The sequence below is a fragment of the Bactrocera oleae genome, chromosome 3 (genome assembly GCF_042242935.1).
Source record: "Bactrocera oleae isolate idBacOlea1 chromosome 3, idBacOlea1, whole genome shotgun sequence".
NCBI lineage: Eukaryota > Metazoa > Arthropoda > Insecta > Diptera > Tephritidae > Bactrocera > Bactrocera oleae.
In genome coordinates this window covers 63584105-63604382 of record NC_091537.1, presented here as the reverse complement: position 1 = coordinate 63604382, position 20278 = coordinate 63584105, and the positions used below count along the sequence as shown (strand labels likewise).

The following is a 20278-nucleotide window of genomic DNA, read 5'->3' as shown; positions in this document are numbered from 1 at the left end:
AACAGTAATACAATTTACCATTAGTTTGGCACGTTTTTGAAACTTTTTAACTTCAAAAATCTGTTGTGTAACATCGGAACACGCACCACCTACCACACCAATGGTGATAAATATATAGTTTGATAAATAAGCACCAGCTAAACGTTGTATTTCCTCGGGGAATGTTGCAGAAAACATTAAATTCTGACGTTCTTCCATGGGGCGCATTGTCGGATGATTCATAAGGGTATTAACATTGTCTTTAAAACCCATATCCATCATACGATCGGCTTCATCCAGCACAACGTAACGGGTCTCTTCAAAAGTAATAAAACCCTTTTCAACAAAGTCTAATAAACGACCAGGAGTGCATATCAAGATGTGGCACCCTTTGGCAATGTTTTCGCCTTGATATTTACTTGAGGTGCCACCATAAACTATGCTGATTTTCAAATAAGAACCTAGTGCAAACTTTCGAGCTTCAGAGAAAATCTGGATCGCTAATTCACGAGTTGGAGAAACAATAACCGCCTGCGGTTTTCCAATCGACAAATCACAACTTCCTCCTAAGATACCATTAATGATAGGAAGCAAAAATGCAGCCTGTGCTCGGAAATAAAAAATATATATGTGAAAGCCAATAATAGTAAATATGTTTGAGATCTATAGTTTCTACCAACAAGAACGACGTGATGTTAAAATTAAATATATGAAACACTCCAATTTGGTCGAAATGGGTTAATTTTATGCCATTTGTGATGAACATGTCGGTCAAATGGCCACCATGGCTCCGTTTGCATATCTCCACCCGATTACGCCAATTTTCAAAGACCCGGTGCAGTATTTCGGCTATAATGCGCTGAATACTGTCTTCGAGCTCCTCGAGCGTTGCTGGTTGATTGGCGTAAACCTTTGATTCAACATACCCCCAGAGAAAATAATCTAGAGGCGTTAAACGGATGATATTGACGGCCATATAACTGGGCCATTTCTCGAAATTAACGAGTCGCCAAACTATGCACCATGCGCATCGCCGCGTCGATTTCAACAAGTTCCGGGAAAAAAAATCGGCATTTCCAGTCCCATTTCGAAAGAAACGGTAAATTTTTGGGAGATGATTTTTCGATAAACATGAATTTGTAAATTTTTCGGAAAACGTGAATTTACGTAACAATCTTGGGCAATTTCCAATCGTCGTATCAAATAAAACGTGACATAATGAAATAGCAAACTTTACCGAACATACTAAAAAAATGTTACACAAAAATAAACAAACATGGCAGCCACGAGCAAAATCAAAATCACGTTATTCCTATTGGTAGACGCTGTATATACAAATTGCACAATCCCATTGCACTCACCGTCTTTCCCGATCCCGTTTGTGCACATGCCATTAAATCTCGACCATCCATTATTACCGGTATAGCGCTTTTTTGAATAGGCGTTGGCACAGTATAACCCGACTTTCGCACGTTATTCATGATTATGTCTCGCAAGCCTGCATTTTCAAACATCTGTAGAGGTGATGGAGCGTTTTCGCCCGAAATCTAAGCAACGAATGAAATGTTTAAATGTCATTAACACAAGTATATTTAGTACTCAAACAAATTAGTTGCTTACCCTAACTGGAATGTTGTCATATTTGGAGAAATTTATACCCGATGAAATCCCACTGTTAAATATTTCATCTTCATTGTCGGTGGGTTCCGGAGGTATGTAGAACTCTCGTTGTTTTTGCTCGCCATCATTTTCGCCTTTATTATTATTGTTGAAACCATTATCGTTGTAATCTCTATCGCCATTGAAACCTTTACGATCGCCACCAAAAACATTTCGTCCACGGCCGCCACGTCCACCGAGACCACGACCGCCGCGACCACCACGAAAACCGCCACCAGTGCGATTTCCATTTTCTTAAAACACGAGTGTTATGTATTTTTAAATATAAAGTAATTTTAACAATTTTTACAATGGAAAACAATATCTTAAGGACAATAAACAAAAAATAAAAATCGATTCTAAAAAGCTTGTTAGCTTAAAGTATACGAATTATCGTACTAAAAATTTGCTGCGAAGTTAGAATAACTGGCATTGAAATTCAGCATTTATATTGTTTTCATAAAAATTGTATTTCACTTGGTATATTAACAGACGCAAAAAGATAACATGCTTTCAATAAAAAACAAATGTTTCATTGCGTTCATTATTGTAAATTGAGTAATGTTGCTAAAATTGTGTCAAACATCTTCTAAACTAGCAAAAATTATTAGCCAAGACGGAAAACAGAAAAGTTGGAATTTTGAATGAATACTATTGAACGATTATTGAACTGTACCTACGACACACATACACCTAATACTGCGTTTATTATATTTCAGTAGGACATTAGTTTCTGAGTGGTGTGGAGGTATACCATATATTTTTATAAACTAACAAATGAATTCAACAACTTTGGAAAAAAAATTAAATTTACAATAATACAAAGCTACTTATCCTAAAATACCCATAAATATGCTCAAAAGGACCTATTTTACGCCAAGAAATCCAACTACATCAAAAATATAGTGACCTTATGTATGAGTTTAATAACTCAAAAATCTCTTTTTTTAATTTTAGTATCAGCAGCGATATTACCTATAAAAGTTTGACTGGACTCATAAAGAGAACGCAATATACACAAATAATTACCAGAAACAATGTCAAACAACCATTACTCCTCAGTAAACGGTCCCGCTATGATCCTAATGAGTACAAACGAGTAGTCATCTCTTCAGTTTACAAAAACATACCAAGCTAAAGCTAGTAGTGTTGTATTCTCTCAAAATCAAATATTACCTAAATTAAATGGATAAACCTTTTTCCCAGATCACTACAATCTCTTTTTTATGTTCGTGTGAAGTTTGATCTCCATATGTCAATTGTTGTGAGTTTGTCAGCTGTTTGCTTACGCGATTTTTATATATTGGGTGAACGAACTCATGGTGCATTCCCCGAAGCGGTTTTCCGTTTCGCAAACAGAAAGTCACAAGGAGGAAGCTAGCGATGACTCCCGTCCTCTGTTTGGCTAAAAATTCAGTCACAATAGTGCGAGAATACGTTGGCGCATTCACGTCGTTTGGTACAAGTAAAAACATTAACCAAAATAGTTGAGTCGATCCATAAGAGATGTTGAGGTCATCTGCTATCTCTCTGATGTTTTTATAAATTTTTCGGTGTCATCGTCTTTAACAGATGCGAGTCGTCCGCATGAGGCAAGTTTTCGATGACTTCACGACCTTTACTTAATGCTTTGTTTCACTCAAATACTTTTGTTCGTGATAAAGACTCCCCAAAACACTTCCCTAGCCGTGATTACATTGGAAACACAAAACACCCAAGAAAACTCGTTGTTCCATGGTAAAAATCGCCAGACCAACTTTTGGCGTCGGAAACAATCAGGTGATGGGCCAGTCCGGCACAAATTTGATCTTAAGTGTACATATGCAACCCTGATAGCCACACGCAAAAATATATCCTAGTAAAATAGCTATAAGTGCAAAAATTGTCTTGCTTAGTTCTTGGATAATATTTGCATTTAACGGCATATTTTGTTGAGTATGCAGTTTTTTTCGATTGTATTTTGTGTTTCGCAATGGTTAATTTTTAATCACTCACTTAATCTAAAGCATCGTTAACCAAGACAACGGTCAAAGATTTCATAGAAAACAGCTATATGTGCAATTTGTTATAATCACACTCACAAAAACACTCAGCAAACGTGTAGCAGCGTCAAGACACTTTCATCAAAATTAACCCTTATTGAAAATAAAAGCGTAAGGAATAAAATTAGGTATAAATTAACAGCATTTTATGAAAAATTTAATTTTTAAGCTTAGAATCACTCATGGAACGGACCTTTCAGGTGAAGAACAGGTAAAATAAAAAACCATTTATGAAGGTGGGGCTAAGATTGGACAAATTGCTACTGCAACAAACCGCCATAGAAATATAATCACTAAATTTTTAAAAGATCCAGAAAAATACGTAATTCGTAAGCGTAGGAGAACTATACCCACAATAAGTCAACGCACAAAACGGCATATTAGACTACGTTCGATAGACATGATGAGTTGCTCAAAAACCTAACTAGAACTAGCAATCAACTCGTCAACGAATTCACCAATTATTGCGAAAGGATTGCCACCTGAAATATGAAAATAAAATACCCAAACCGCGTCTCACCCAACGCCATAAAAATGCGCGCATTGCTTGTTATGAAAAGTACAAATTTTGGGAAGACGAATTCAATTCTGTTATTTTTAGCGATGAACAAAATTTAATTTAGATGATCCTGATGGTCACCAAAATATTGGAGTGATACCCGCTATCCTCGGCAGACTTGCCACAAGCGCAAGCATAAAGGAAAGTCCGAGATATGCTTTGTAGCTACTCGTATTAATGCGGAAAAATATGTAGAGCTGCTGGAAAGTGAGCTTATCCCGTTCGGCGAAGTACTGCAAAGCGAAAACTGGATATTGCAATACGACAACGCACCAATACATGTAGCACATAAAGGTTTTTTTTTTCGAAATACATAACATCGTGTTGATAGAGAGGCCCGCCCCTTAGCACAAATTCACACAGGCCAATTTATTTCTTATTTATATAACCATTAAAACCTGATTGATTTTTTTTTTTTAACAAAATATCTCGTCAAAAATGCACTTTTGCACATATAGCTATTTTCTAGGCGCAAAATTTTTTTAAGTTTTTAATTTAATATTTCTGCATTTATTAAATATATTCCTGTGTTCGCTAAACATGTTACTTTAAGAAACATATTATCATAAATAAAAAACAAAGTGTTGAGAAATAACTAAAACAAAAACACATTGCAGCTATTTTACTACGGTAGTTTTCCTACTATATTTAGACGATTGTTTCTAAAGTTGGGAACATTCATTATTAAAAAAACGGACTAATCGTAAAAAATGCGCACTGTGAGCGTACAGTTAAATTAATCCCACCCAATGCCCATTCCCCTTTATTCGTATGATCCCGGCTGATTCGAGTTCTATTAAAAAATTGAATGCAACCGCAGCAAGGCTTCTGTTTTTCAATAAACGGCTCTTCATCACATTAAAGGACACATTGCGAATAATTTCTTGCAATATATTTATTTTAAGCTGCAAGCGCGTTATGTCAGCTTTTAGAAGCGTATCCACGTCGTAGGCATAATACGCGGGCAGTAATGCAGTTGATGTATTGTCTTCACTATCTCGATTGCAAGCTTTTAACATACCTTGCAATTCGACTAGATTATCCATGATTGTCGAAATCGACTCGATGTGCTCATATACAAATTGTTCGTAAGATGGCTGCTGTATAACTGTCAGTGGTGTTTCGTTTACATTATTCAAATTGCGCATATGTGTGACGTCTACTGTCGATTCCAGTTGCACTGGTAACTGACTGGGTAATGGCGATACATTTTGAAATATTTCTGTGATATTATTTTGATCACCCACATAAAAAGCATGTGTTAATTTTAAGTTCTGCGGGGCTCGGCGCTTCTGGCATCTTCTGCGTTTTTTTGGTAGGATTCCAAATTTATTATATTGTAGATCGACTTGCCGTTCACGTAGTACTTCCAACCAATTCCTGGGTTCATTTATAGTGTCTAACTCCTCAGATATTTGGACCAGTTGCAGTGATCCAAAAATTGTCTTATCTGTTTTTCTTTCAACAGCCTTTTGGTGTTGTGATGATTGAACTATAGCCGTTTGTTTAACTGATTCAAAAGCTTCTGCGACCCCAAGCGCAGATGTTTGCACACGTTGGTTTACCATCGACATTAAACCAGCTGCTGCACTTTGTATATTATCACCACTGGCGAGTTCGGTGCTGCCCTCACTTGGACAACTTTGAAAATGCGGTAATTCCCTCCCTTCAACAGCTATACCATCTAAGGGACGTAATGGCGTCGAAGATATGTCGCTGTCGCGAAGAGTTCTCCTTATGAGGGTTCGTCGAAATTCCTCCTCCCGAATTGATGGTAAAGTTCCAGTTCTAGATGTCGATGGTTCTGTGCGTTGGGCCATTGAAGGGCCTGAAATAAGCTTTATCTTTTGAGCACTTTTTAAATGATCCTCATCCGAGCGTGACGATATTCCTGCGGAGATTGACGTCGGATACGGCGTAAAAAATGTAATGTCAGTCGATGGTTCAGGCAAACTGCCACTCCATTCCTTTTGACTGTCGTAATGTAGATAAATTATAAAAAATGCATTCATTAAAACCAGAAAACTGAAATATACTGTAGTTACAAGCATGATACATGATTGCAAGTGAAGTGAATGCATAAAGCAATGCTTCGCACAACAAAAGTAATGCGAAATGCTCAGTACTTCTATGCTAATATAAATATTACAGATGGTAATAGATATGTTAAAGTTGTATTTAGGATAATAAAATATTGAAGTATTGAAAGCAAGGCGATATGATCATGATTTATCAAATTTACTAGTGTATTAACCGCAACGGTGGCCAATTAAGGGAAGAAATAGTTCTAACTAGAATATGTCCCCCATATTTCTCTCACACCAGAACTTTGGTAAGAAAATGGCCTTGTTGTCAGAAAGTGATCACATAGTTTAATACTATCAAAACTTTCTTCACCGTAATACCATAGCTCGAACCTATTTATCATGCTTAAGTTAGGCTATTTGCATTCAATAAAATTTATTTATATTTGAATGAAAGTAAGTTTGTACCCGGTAGTTTCTGTATGTCGTGGCAAAAAATCTGTAATCTCCTCCGGTGTATTGAATTGCTCATCGAAAGTTTGCATTGATGGGCCGTCCGAGTGTGATTGCACCAATTGTATTGAAGGTAAGCCCGAAATCGATGACGCCGCCACATGTTGGCGTGCAACATTGATGCTTGTCGATGTTCCAGCACTACCATATTCTAGCTGCGAATGATCTTCAGCAAATAGTAGAATTTGATGCATATCTTCCTCCATACCAGGCGATGCAGCGTTTGCACATATGTCTTCCAATGGAAAAAAAATATACGTCATTTTGCGCATAATACTGATGATTGTATGGTCTTTCGGAACAATTTTTAAACAACTTCGCATTGATAAGGGTTTTCTTAATGCATATTCCCGCTCCGTTATATTTGCTCCAACCAGATTTGGAATAATGTCAAGTTTTGCAACTCCAGAAACTTGATTCTGATAGGTAACGCTACAATTAGTTTTTTTACGTTTAAAAGGAGTTCTGGAAGTAGTCGACATTGGCATCTCTTGGTCCAGTGAAGCAGGTATTACATCTGTGAATAAGTCTGGTAAATCTAATAACTTGGACTGATTTATTGTTGCTAAATCGATGTTTTTGGGTAGTAGCATTTTGTTGTCTGCTCTTCTTTTTCCGCCTATCAAATATGACTTTTCTATATTTTCGTTTGCAGTAGTGTCAACTCCAACATTAAAAACATCAACATTAAAATTTTCTTGATCAATATCAAGTTTTTCTTGTTGCATTTCGTGATTAACGCCAACTCTTGCCACCATCTCCTCTGTGGATGCATTAGCTAAAGAATTATTCTTGGTAACCATTTCTGTAGACAAGCATACTTTAAACGCTTGCAACAGATATTTGACAATACAATAAAGTTCATCAATATTGTTTGTCGTTTGTATACGGCCGGGCACTTCGGGTAAGAATTCTTGAATAGTAGCTCTCATAAAGTTATTTGGCACAAAATTCTGTGCTGACGACTGGAATTCAGCTTGTTGGGCTAGAAAATATCAGTACGAATCAACGCGTTATACAAGCGATGTAAAAAAAAAGCGTATAACGAAATTAGATAACTCAATTGTTTCTGTGTATATACGAAAGTATTTATATGTAGTATGTTCGACCAATGAAATTTAATAATTAATGTGTCGCTAAAATAATATGGTGGCTAATTTCTAATCTCAAATATTTTGATCTATAGTGTCGGACCAAACATATTGGATTATTAATGGCTATGAAAAACATATCATATACTCCAAATGACAATTTCGGATATAAAAAAAGTACTTAAATATAAAGATTTATATTTTTATTTAAATATAAAGATATTTATGTAGTGAAACAATAAAAAAAAAGCTTATAATTATTTTAATATTTTACAGTTTATACGAAAGAAATTACAAGTAATTCGTAGGTATGAGTTCAATTTGTTTTGTCCAACACTGTACCTATATAAGTAGTCGGCAAAACTACAAATTCTAACGATTTATTTTTTGAGAGTGTATGTATGTGTCTGGAGAGCTACTTAACTATCGCAGTCGTAAAATGGTCCCTACCTTTTTCAGTTCAGTAGAATTACTCTGGTTTCCCATAAATCGCTTGCATATAAAAATTAATTTAATGTATGGGGTATATGAGAAAAAAAATCAACCAGTGAAACGAAAATCATTCAGGGGTGTTGCAGAATCTGGTAGTAGTCGGAACCAGAACTGAAACCGATAAGAAAATATAGCAGGTGTCATGAATGCAGATATTTATTTCAGATAGGTTTGACGTTTGAAACTGAAATTTTATCGGTTTTGGGTGTCACAGAAACCAAAATTTTATCGGTTTTGTTATCAGAAACAAAGCAACAGGATATTCGCTGACAGATTTGAAATGTAAATTAAGAAAATAATTTGTAATATTGTTACGATTTAATTAATCGTTATTTCAATAGGGGAAAACATAAGAATAAAAAAAAAAATGTCATAATTATTGAGTTTATGGGACAAAATCCAGATATTTTAAGAGGATTTACAAAACGTAACAAATGTAATTTAACACCCAAATGCGTCTTTATTCTGACGATAACAACACGTGTCTGACAACTACGCAAACCTGTCTTGGATTCCACAACACCAGGGAGGTTAGGGATTATAAAAAGGATAAGAGACTTAAACCAGGATATAGTCCAAGTTCATTTATATTCAGCGCTAATCCACATTATGGTTATGTACACAATAAAATATTATATATATTGGCCAACATAAAGGATTAAAGTCACCTAGAAATTTGGAAATAATTATAGCTTGTGTATACGTGTTAGAAGATAGTCGGGACTTGTGGCATTACACACATTAAGTAAACGGGAATTCCTTGAAAATGGTAACCATATTTAAAAAATTTATATTTAAATGAGAATGAAAAAACCCGCTCTGGTATGTAGAAAGATACCGTTAGATTTAAGAAAAGTGCGTTTATTTATATAAGTGAACAATACATTGCGACAAAATGATAAAGTCAGTCTGATTAGTGCGTTTGATATTAGTTTCGATACAGAAAGCTTTTGTATTCAAAATTTGAGTATTAAAAAGACGAAATGGAACGTGGTAAGTCGCTCTCTAGCTATGAACAAGGACAAATTTCTGCTTTGTATACTCAGAAAATAAGCATGATAGAAATTGCCAAAAGTTTGTATAAATCTTTGTGCGTCGTACAAAATTATGTCAAAAACAGTGCAAATTACCGGAAATTAAAAACTATAAGTCGGCCAAAGAGTCTAACTACGGGTGCGTTCGAGATGGCAATCACGACAGCAGTGTTGCAAATTTGTCAAAGTATCACGTTCTGGGTGAATTTTTAGCAACACCTGCAACAGCATCACGTTCTGCTGTCATTTTTTGTACGCAATTTATACAAATAATCGGCAACACTAAATTTTTGTCTGCACATCAGAGGAGTATTAGCAAATATGCAACACAGTAGCTGTACTGCTGCAATTATTACGTAGCTCGAACGCACCCTACGCGTGAAACCCGTGCTATTTCACTAATGGCATCCATTAGGACAATTCAGAGATCTATCAATGCTCAACCAGACGTTGTACGATCTAAAAAAAAAGTACCGTATTTAACTAAAGCACACAAGTTAGCGCAAGAAGTTCGCTAAAAGGAATATGAGAACCAACTGGCATCAGGCAAAAAATTTATAAATACAAGTACGTTTAATTTAATGCACATATTATTTTTCAGATAATTTTTTTTGATGAGAAAAAATTTAATCTTGATGGACCAGACATTTTCAACTATTACTGGCCACATTTACGTAAGGAACCATTGTGCTTTTCGAAGCGGGATTTTGGGCGAAGGTTCGTTGATGGTGTGGGGCGCTTTCAGTTCCAGTGGTACCTTAGAACTTCACCTTTCATCAAATCGGATGAACAACTTGGAGTATCAGAGTGTTCTCTCTGACGGTTTGATGCCTTATCTTGCTGAAAATTCCGACAAAAAGTAATTTTTCATTCATTTTTGCACAAGATAACGCAGCATTTCACACAAGGCAGTGGTTTGAGGACCACAATATTGAATTTCTTGACTGGCCAACACGTCATCTCTATATGAATGTTATGCAGACTGCTAGTTCGCCAGGTGTATGCCGAAAATAAACAACGGATCAATTGAAGAACTAAATGTGGCAATTCGCAACATTTGGTGACAAATCCGCTCTGACGTAATGTAAAACCTTATAAATTCCATGCCCAACAAAGTTTATAAAACAATTGAAAATAATGGAAATTGAATAAATTAAAAAAGTTACAATTGAAATAAAAATTTCGTTATCAAAATTACCGACCTTATCATTTTGTCGCAATATATTGTGCACTTATTTAAATAAACGTATTTTTTGGTAAATCTAACGGTATCTTTCCACGTCCCAAATCGATTTTTTATCTCTCATTTATATATTGAATTTTTGTAATATGGTTACCATTTTCAAGGAATTTCCGTTTGCTTATATTTATACATCATTGGTTTGCAACGTAAAACAACATTGCAGAACGATGCGCTGTATAATTTGACGTTACAGAACACTTTTACTGCAAAGTTTACTTTCGCAATAAGTTATTTCGTATAAGATAAAAAAATATATAAAAACAAATATCTCTGAATTTAATGCAAATTTAGTATAAATTAATAAAACAACTAATAAAAACTTATCAATCTGGCCATCTTTGAATATTCGTCACAATACGGATGATAGAACCAAATCGAATCGACGATAAATTATCAGAATCAACTAGTTAGCGAATTCGTAGTTGCCAGAATGTTCAAGAGGCGATGTTTTGCAGAGACAGTTCTAGTTAGAGTGTTGCCGTGTAAAGAGTAATTAAGATATAAGTAAGAAGTTGTGTAATAGGATAAAAAGTAGTAAAACGTTAAGTTGTTTGGATAAGAAATAAATATATGTATAGTCATTAAATTGGGACTTTTATATAACAATCCAGTGATCGAAGTCAAGAGTGAGTTACAAAATAAACGATTTATCGAGAAATCCGTTACAATATGAAAATGTTAAAAAGCATCAACTTTATTTGTGATGCTTCGAAACATTATGCAATGTCAAAAATACTTTGGATGCATTGCAGAACATTATATTGTACTTTGTTCGTATACGGTTGGTTGAAGCTTCTGCGCTCGAAATAAAAATATACTGTTTTTGGTACGAAATATATTTTTTTATTCAATATAATCTCCCTTAACTTCAATACACTTATTCCAACGATCTTCCAATAATTGTATGCCTTCCCTATGATGACTTGCCGGAAGCTCTGCTAAATACCCGTCTACGGCTGTAATAGCTTCTTCATTCGACGAAAAACGCGTTCCACTTGTGACAGGTTTCTGAAAAGGTAGTAGTCGCTAGGAGCCAGATCTGGTGAATACGGTAGATGCTCAAGCAATTCGTACTTTAATTCGTTGAATTTTTTCATTGTTAAAACACTTTTGTGAGCAGGTGCATTATCTTGATAAAAAATGATTTTCTTGTGCTGCAAACAAGGTTTTTTCTCACAAATTTTTCATCCAGCTGATCCAAACGGCTGCAATAATATTCAGTTGATTGTTTTTTAACTTTCTGCAAATAACCAATCAACAAAATTCCTTTCGGATCCCAAAAAACTGATGCCATGATCTTCTTTGCTGATCGTTGTGACTTCACCTGCTTTGGAGCTGAACAACCAGCTTCAGTCCACTGTAAACGTTCTTGTTTCAATTAAGGATCATGGTGGTAGATACAACTCTTATCCATATTTATAAAATTACGAAAGGATCTTCACTAACAATATTATGAACTTGCTCAATGATTTCGGGTGTGGTTGTGATTTTCGATCGTTATTCGCGTGGATCATCTTCAAGCCTAGTACGATCACGTTTAAATTCACCAGTCCAAAATCCAACGGTGCGTTTTGAAGGTGAGGAATCCTTATACAGTTCTAACAATTGTTCATAAATTTTCATTGCTTTTAAACCTTTCAAAACAAAGAATCTATTCACTACACGATATTAAATTTTTTCCATATTAAAATAATACTCTGACTCGTCAACTTTAAATGGCTTGTAAACAAAGAATTAATTGACAGAATGACTTGTGTTCTCACGACAATTGTACCAACTTGAAAAAAAAAATTGGAGCTAGTTTTCAAAGTCAGCCGAAGTTTATAAACGAACCTATGACATTTTGGTACAACATTCTATGGACCGATGAGACAGACTGTTCAGTTCGACTCTGGTAAGGAAAAACAATATGTCAAACGATGTCCTAATTAGCAAGTCAACGCAAAATATACAACGAAGTCTATAAAGCATGGAGGCCATAAGCTGATTTCTTTGAGTGGTGTTGAGCCTCTAGTAAGAACCTAAGGAACTATGGACACCATCTATGATGTTAATATAATATCAATCTGAAAGATCTAGTTCTAACTTATGTCGAAGAGGATATGAAATTGCGATGGAACTACCGACAAGATAATGAGCCAAGACATATGTCGAAAGGAACTAAGAATTGGTTTCGTTGGTAAAAATATTAATTTATTGGTCGACATGGTCCCCGGACCTTAATCCAATCGAACACATCTGGATGGATATGAAAAATGTGTAAAAGGATGGCTAACTAAAAAAAAATTCAAGAATTATCGAAAAGTAGAAAAAAACAGCTTGGCCTTTCTAGATGCCGCGCTCTTGTAGATTATATGCGCTCCAGATGGTCCAAAGTAATTAAAAACAATGAAGCAAGATCTAAGTTCGGATGTAACCGAACATTTCATACTCTCGAATTTGAAAAATATCAAAGGAGAGGAAATATACGGCATAAAACCAACCGGAAGTTTGAAATATTTATTTCATTCTTTTCCATTTTAGACAAGAGGATACAATGTTATAAGGTGATTCTTTCTGATGATGATTACGATTTTTTGCATGTTTACCGATAGATTCCGGTATAGTTAGATGTTATAGTCTGACTTCGACCATTTTTGAGCGTAAGATTAAACACATTGGGGGCACTATTTATGCAAAATTTTGTTTTGATAACTTCATTGATGTTTGATTTGTATACTGTAAAGTAAATGATTAAGATAGAATTTAAAGTTTGTTATATGGAAAGCAGGCGTGGTTGTCATTCGATTTCCCCCATATGAATAATAGTGTAAAATAGTGTTTAAATAACCTTACATGCCAAATTTGGTGGCAATTGGTCAAGTAGTTCCAGAGATATAGTATTTCACCTAAAGGTGGGCGGCGCCACGCCCATTGTTAACTCTTACAACCTTTCCTATAAAGCTTCCATCTTGATTGTAAAATTTAATACCTTTGCCGCATTTATTTAGTGAGTTATTGCATTTTTGTGTTTTTGAACATAACCATTATTTTGGGAGTGGGCGTGGTTACCATCTGATTTTATCTATTTTCACCGTGTATGAAAAGGACTTCTCAGCAAGTTTGGTTGATTTAGTTTCAGCGGTTTGGAAGATATGTATATTAAACCATTTAGTGAGCGAAGCCACGACCACTTTTTAACATGTTCAGCCCAAAGGTGTCCCAGGTTAATACGATCTCCTGCACCAAATTACAGTTTTGTATCTTAATTACCTACTAAATTATGGCTCTTTAAAGTTTTTCGTTTAACGGCACTTTGTGGACGGCAATAGACTGATTATCCATCTGCATTACCAACCTTCCTTAGGTGCCAAATAACATGTGTACCAAATTTTATCAAGAAATCTCAAGTTTTACTCAAGTTATCGCTTGCACGGATAAACAAACATTCACCCGGATCTTGTTATCCTGATCATTTATACAGCTGCGAGCAATGAAATAGTAGGGGCATTCGTTAAATACATTTTGATAAACACTCGTGGCAGAAATAATAGGGACAAACCCATTGGCTTATTTTAAAGCCCAAAAAAATGCGATTTTTGTCAATTATATCTATAATGACTTATTTTGTTTTAGTTGCCAGCGTTTTAAGTTAGCAAAAGAATATTAACACTCCGAAAATTTGTTTAAAAAGTAAAAACTCGAATCAAAACCTGACAGTAGCATTTTGTTTTAATGAATACATTGATGATAAATAAATAAACAATAACCATAAGCTTGTAAATCGAAAATTAAGGTGAAACTATACAAGAGAAGCAAAAGTATTAGAGAAATACCCAATAACATAGACTGCTCCAAGAATATGACATTTAATTCCCTTCACAACATAAAAAACCCCGAAACTAAAAAAAGGAAAAGCAAAACATTAAGCCGCTTAAGTTGGTACGTTACGCTAAGGAAAATTTATTTACAACCTCAAATGCTTGGGACCAACTTCAAAAAGTTAGATTAATTGGAAGGAGTGCTAGAAAAATACCCTTTTCAAATAAACTCAATATACAGCAAAGGCCTAAATTTGACAGTACGCACTTGGTGCGCTCAAAATCGAGAAACGTGCTTTGGTCGCATGAAACCAAGATACAATTATTGGATCTGACGGAAAACGTTATGTTAGGCGTCATGAAAGACAACAGTTTAATAGTAAATACACAATTACAATAATTAAGCATGGCAGCGGCTCGATTATAGTATGAGGTTGTTTCTCATCATCTGGATAAGGGATAGAAAATGTGCAGTAGACTATTTAAACGTTCTGAGAACGTTGTTCCCGATATGAAGGATTTGTAATTGCATTATTCAATTCCATTTTTAAATCATTAGGAGTTTTAAAAGGACATAACGTACCAACATTTAATTGAAACTGGTTAAGGTTTTGCCTTCCGTACCTATAGTTGCGGTTTTTTTTCACGTGGTGAAGGGTATTTATTAACTGTCATGGTTTTGGAGTAGTCCATATTGATACTTTTCTCTTTCTTGAATAGTTATGCTATCATTTCGCGGACAATATTTTATTCCTATCATTTTCAAATTAAACTAATGTATCCACTAAAACTCAAAATGTTATTTTATATTAAATATTAAATATTTGCTTTAAATAAACATTTTATTTTTACACAATTTTTGTTAAATGCACAATACCAAATGGGTTCCACATTGACAGATAATAAGTGTTGCCATATCCAAACGTAAGAAAGCAATCAAAATAAATAAAATACCCAATTACCCTCTACAAAATTAACTTATATGCACAATATTTTCCAATTCAATGACAAAAGGGACAAAAAAAGAAACGGTACCTTGTTTAGTTGTAACAAAATCCGTTATAATCCGTTATAGAAAATGAAATTTAAAGAGAGTGATATAACCTCTTTAGCATTACTTTTTTTTTGGTTAGATTTCCCATGTGCATAGGCGGCCTTCGGCCGCGCTTCAAAAAAATAACCCTGCCGATCCAACACCGGGGTGGTCGTTATTCCTTACGCGTCCAACTTTTTTCTGCCTTGGCGGCCTTCGGGCGCGCTTCAAAAAAATAATCCTGGTCGATCCAACACCGGGGTGGTCAGTATTCCTTTCGCGTCCAACTTCTTTCTGCATTGGCTTATTATCTGTCAATATGGAACCTATTTGTTATTGTGCATATAACGAAAATTGTGTAAAAATAAAATGCTAATTTAAAGCAAATATTAAATTAATTAATGCAAAATAAATATGTAGAAACATTGTAGCGAAGTGTTAGTGTATAATAAGTGCATAATGCTTGTATAACAAAAGTAAACCATAAATCGAGAAATTGTAAGATAAAATTAGTGAAATTTTCACTTAAAATGCAAATATCTCGAAAACTTTAAGTTTCCTGCGGCAATAATTATATATATTCGTGATCTGGAGAATCTCCTCTATCAACCATACCCTCTTAACCCTGAAATCGTGGGATGGTATACTAACACCGACCCTTATTTCTTATTATTTAAACGGATAATAAAAAAAATATTGTGTTTGTATCCTTTAATGGAACGCGCGTAACATTGTAGTGAGGAAAAGCAAAAATTTATTAGAAATCTTATACAGAGCAACAAAACATTCAACAAAAAGTGTAAAAATTGGTTCAGTAGCAATGATCCGCAGTGCAATAACGTATAAAAAACCACACGAAACAGATGTCGCAGTCGGATTCTTCCAGAGGTTGCCGAACGAAATATTAGCAAGTATGCCAAAACTCTACCAACAATGTCTGCTTTAGAGATCCGGGACGAATTGAAATCAGCGGGCGGGTTTTTTTAATTCTATCCTGTAGTTTCCATGTACCTCATATAAGATGTCAAACTTCCTGTTGCTTTATACTGTACATATCGGTTAATATGAGAGTTATTTATCTTAATGAAACTCAGAAAGCATCTTTATCTGGTAATAGGATGTCACCCCTAATTCACATATACCTAATCGGTCAATATTTAAGATATCATAGCAAAATACGTATACTATAGCTTATGTCGAAAAGGTGTTGAATTGGTCCACCAACTACACCAGCTCCCTAATACATACGATAAGTACCATATGTAATGATAATGACCATTATTTTAACAGACTTTATGTCGAATATATCAACTAATGTGTGAGTTATCTGCATACAATTCCCTAGAATAATGCCAAAAGTTAATGCAATCATGCAAGACCGTCCTGTTCCCACGACAGTCGGGTCTACGTAACCGGAACGGACCCGAATTTCTATCCATTTCATTTGAGTTATTTATTCTGATTTTAATTTATGGTAAATATTGCGGACACGAAGCAAAATATTGTAACGAAACTAAGTGTGCCTCAGTTAATAAGATACCAACTATAATTGTAATTCATTCACGATTTCGACAAATAATGAATGATGATATTTTTTTGCAAAATTTTTTAATATGTAGTTTTGCCAACATCCGAAAGTACTTTCCCAGCTTTGATCCTTCCAATTCGAGAGAGTACAAAATGTTTGGCTATACCCGAACTTACTCTTTCTTACTTATTTCTGATAATTTAGTGTCAATCTTACTGTTGTCAAAGCGAAATACCGTTAACAGCTGAAAACTGCTTCCTAGGTCGTAAACTCGATATTTCCTCGTCCAAAACCAAAAAAATATGGGCAAATTGCTCGGCAAGGCCACTGGCGTGGAAGTGTTCTGAACAGCAAGTTTACAAATCCGAAGCTAAGCTACCAAGTTACTTAACCAAGAAATTTTGAAAATGGCGTCGCTAAGAATTTGCAACTAGCCTCGGCATGAACTCAGAAGGGTGGACTCGCCCCCCGCCTGGACCATGACGGTACCAGGTGGAAGGAGACGGGGCCAATTCTGGTCCAATACACCAACCGTGCGTTGCAACCCGCTGTCGCAGCAACGGAAGGCCAGCAGCTTACTTCCCGCGTCAGCCAGCAAATTACTGAGAGGAAATAGAGTGTGACGTCAGCCACTGAGCAGATCTGCTAATTAAACACTAGCGATTCAATGTTCAATGTGCCAATGTTCACAAACAGAAGACACACACCTCCACCAGTTTGACTTATTATAATCATTTTATATAACCGCTTAACGAAAATGCTTCCAAGAATTATACAATAAAAGTTTACGCTAACTAAACGATGTTTTCGCAAAAGCATCAATATTTGCAGAGCGACTGATATGTGGTGAAAGCACAAATTTGAAAGCTTTTCAACGTCTCTCACATTCGCACAGCATATTAAGCAAGCTTACTGCTATACTGAGCTTCAATAAGGTAAATGTGCGTGTTTATTATTTTAGTTACACGAACTTATATACATGACAAATTTTTTGTGTATGTTAAAGTTTTACAAAGAAATATAATCATATTTTTTTTAAATTTTTATCCATGTTTTTACAATGGAAGTTTTATTTTACGATTTAATTATAAAATTTTAATAAATATTTTATACAATGAAGGAACTTTAGCCCATATGTATGTATGTACAAACATGAAGTTCTTATGGAACACCACTTATGTAATTTTTGGAATAATAATAAATTTTATATTAATGACGTCAAACATAAAATCGAAATTATTTTTCAATGAACGAAAAGCAAACCGCAGACAGTATAACGACACAACCTTATATAATTGAATTACATATATTGATTATAAAAGCATTTTATAACGAATTCATTCAGTATCATACACATGCATGGAAACTGCAATATCCTCTGAAATAAATTTCGAAAAAAAATAAATAAAAAGATTCGAATTTTTTTAGCTGAAGTGGTTTTAGCAAACGTTTTTTATGAATGTAGTGCATATGTAACATTACTGAGCAATATTGATATTAAGGCTTAATCGACACCAACTCGCAACATGTTGCACAGATTATAATAGTTTTGTTCACCCAACGATTGTTTGTATCACCTAAAACTAATCGAGGTAGATATGGAGTTATATATATGGTACAGCTGTGTTCATAATAATAGGAGTGCCCCTTAGAAAAATATTTGATCCATAAAATGTATCGTGTTAGAACATAAACACCAAGCACTCTTTATGCAATACTTCTAACGGTATTCTGCGAGGAAAACACAAAGCATAAACTTCATCTATTTACTATATTTGCGATGTTATTAATTCATTTCTGTGTCAATCACTTATTTGCGCTGTTTAAAAATATAGGAGTGTTAGCTACCAAGTGGTATAAAAAATTTATTATCAAACGAATTCTGTAAAAAACTGAAGAAGAAAAGTATAGAAAAATAAAAACGAGAGGATTTTGTAAAATGTAAGAATTTTTTTTAAAATTAATTGATAGAGAAAAACACTGCCGCGGGAAAAACGTGAAATCATTAGAAGATCTTCGAAAAAACCATAAATCTTATAAAGAAATTAAAAAAGTACTCGGGTGCTTTGATCAAATGATGGAAAATGCCCTGTCCTCCAAAAATTAAACTGAGACACGTGGATGAAAACGCAAAACCACTAGAAAAGTCGATCGACACAAACTCCAGTAAAGTAGAGAAACAAAGAAGTGTCTAGACCTTGATATTAATGACGTAACAGTTAGTAGAAGTTTACTGGAAAACAATTTATTTGCGCAGAGTCCTTGAAAGTTGTGGACAAAGAAACACATTGAAACCCGTCTCCCATTTGCCAAAGGAACATACCAATTGGTCAACGGAAAAATTAGAAATATTGTGTGGACAGAAGAATGTAAGGTGATTTTATTTAGCGGCACTGGGTCGAGGCAGTATGTTCGTCGTCCGCGAAATACTGAATATAATCCGAAAATACATTGGTGGTGCAAAAGTAATGGTATAGGTAAGTTTCTCATTCAACGACTTTGGAGCAATCCATCTGATAAAAGAAACTATGGATCAGTACAGTGTGGAAATATTGGAAAATGTTACTCTGCTATACGCCGAGTGAAATATTCCGTTAAAGTGGTTGTTTCAACAAGATAACGCCCGAAATATACAAGTAAATCTGCGAAGTAATGGTTTCGGGTCAAGAGAGTTGGGATAAGGTCGTAGCCGGCTCAGTCGCCTCACGTCAAACCCATGGAAAATCTATGTATGTCCGTCCGTACGTCCGTGCAAGCGATAACTTGAGTAAAAATTGAGATATCTTGATGAAACTTGCAACACGTTTTGATATTGCAGATGGGCGTAATCGGACCACTGCCACGCTCACAAACTGCCACCAAACGAAAAACTATAAGGTGTCATAACAAACCCCTAAATCAAGATACAAAACTGTGATTTGGTGCAAGGGATGGCAGTGGTAAGGGGCACTTGTGGACTAAACATTTTTAAAAAGTAAGCGTGGCCAGCTGAAACTGTCTCAACTAAAGTCGCTAAGAAGAAGTCTTTTTAGCACTTCTTTATACACTGTGAAAATGAAAAAAATCAAGTAATAATCACGCCCACTCCCCATATAACAGTTATGATGAAAATTACTAAAAGTGCGATAACTCGCTGAGTGAGAGAAAAGAGCCACAAACATTAAATTCCACCGCCAGGATAGCAGGTAAGGGCTTTATGGGATCCGGTGTAAAAATTGAACAATAAGCACCGCCCACTTTTAGGTGAAATCCTACATCTCCGGAACTACTAGACCATTTAC

The 20278-nt window shown here is 35.1% G+C and overlaps 1 protein-coding gene across 10 annotated transcripts in view; it reads right to left on the bottom strand.

Annotated features, from left to right (window-relative positions):
- vas (ATP-dependent RNA helicase vasa) overlaps positions 1-20278 on the bottom strand; it is an 89679-nt gene that overhangs the window by 37558 nt on the left and 31843 nt on the right. For 8 of the 10 annotated variants that reach the window (XM_036373965.2, XM_036373960.2, XM_036373959.2 and 5 more), the window contains 2 exons: positions 6732-7761; positions 4858-6213 (listed from right to left, as the gene is read on the bottom strand). In XM_036373965.2, the coding sequence (XP_036229858.2) occupies positions 4971-6213; positions 6732-7761 (2273 nt within the window). In that variant the 3' untranslated portion in view covers positions 4858-4970. Of the gene's footprint in view, positions 1-18; positions 583-1340; positions 1527-1599; positions 1893-4857; positions 6214-6731; positions 7762-20278 lie in introns of those variants that run through there. The other 2 variants (XM_070106743.1, XM_036373966.2) reach the window with 1 other exon arrangement.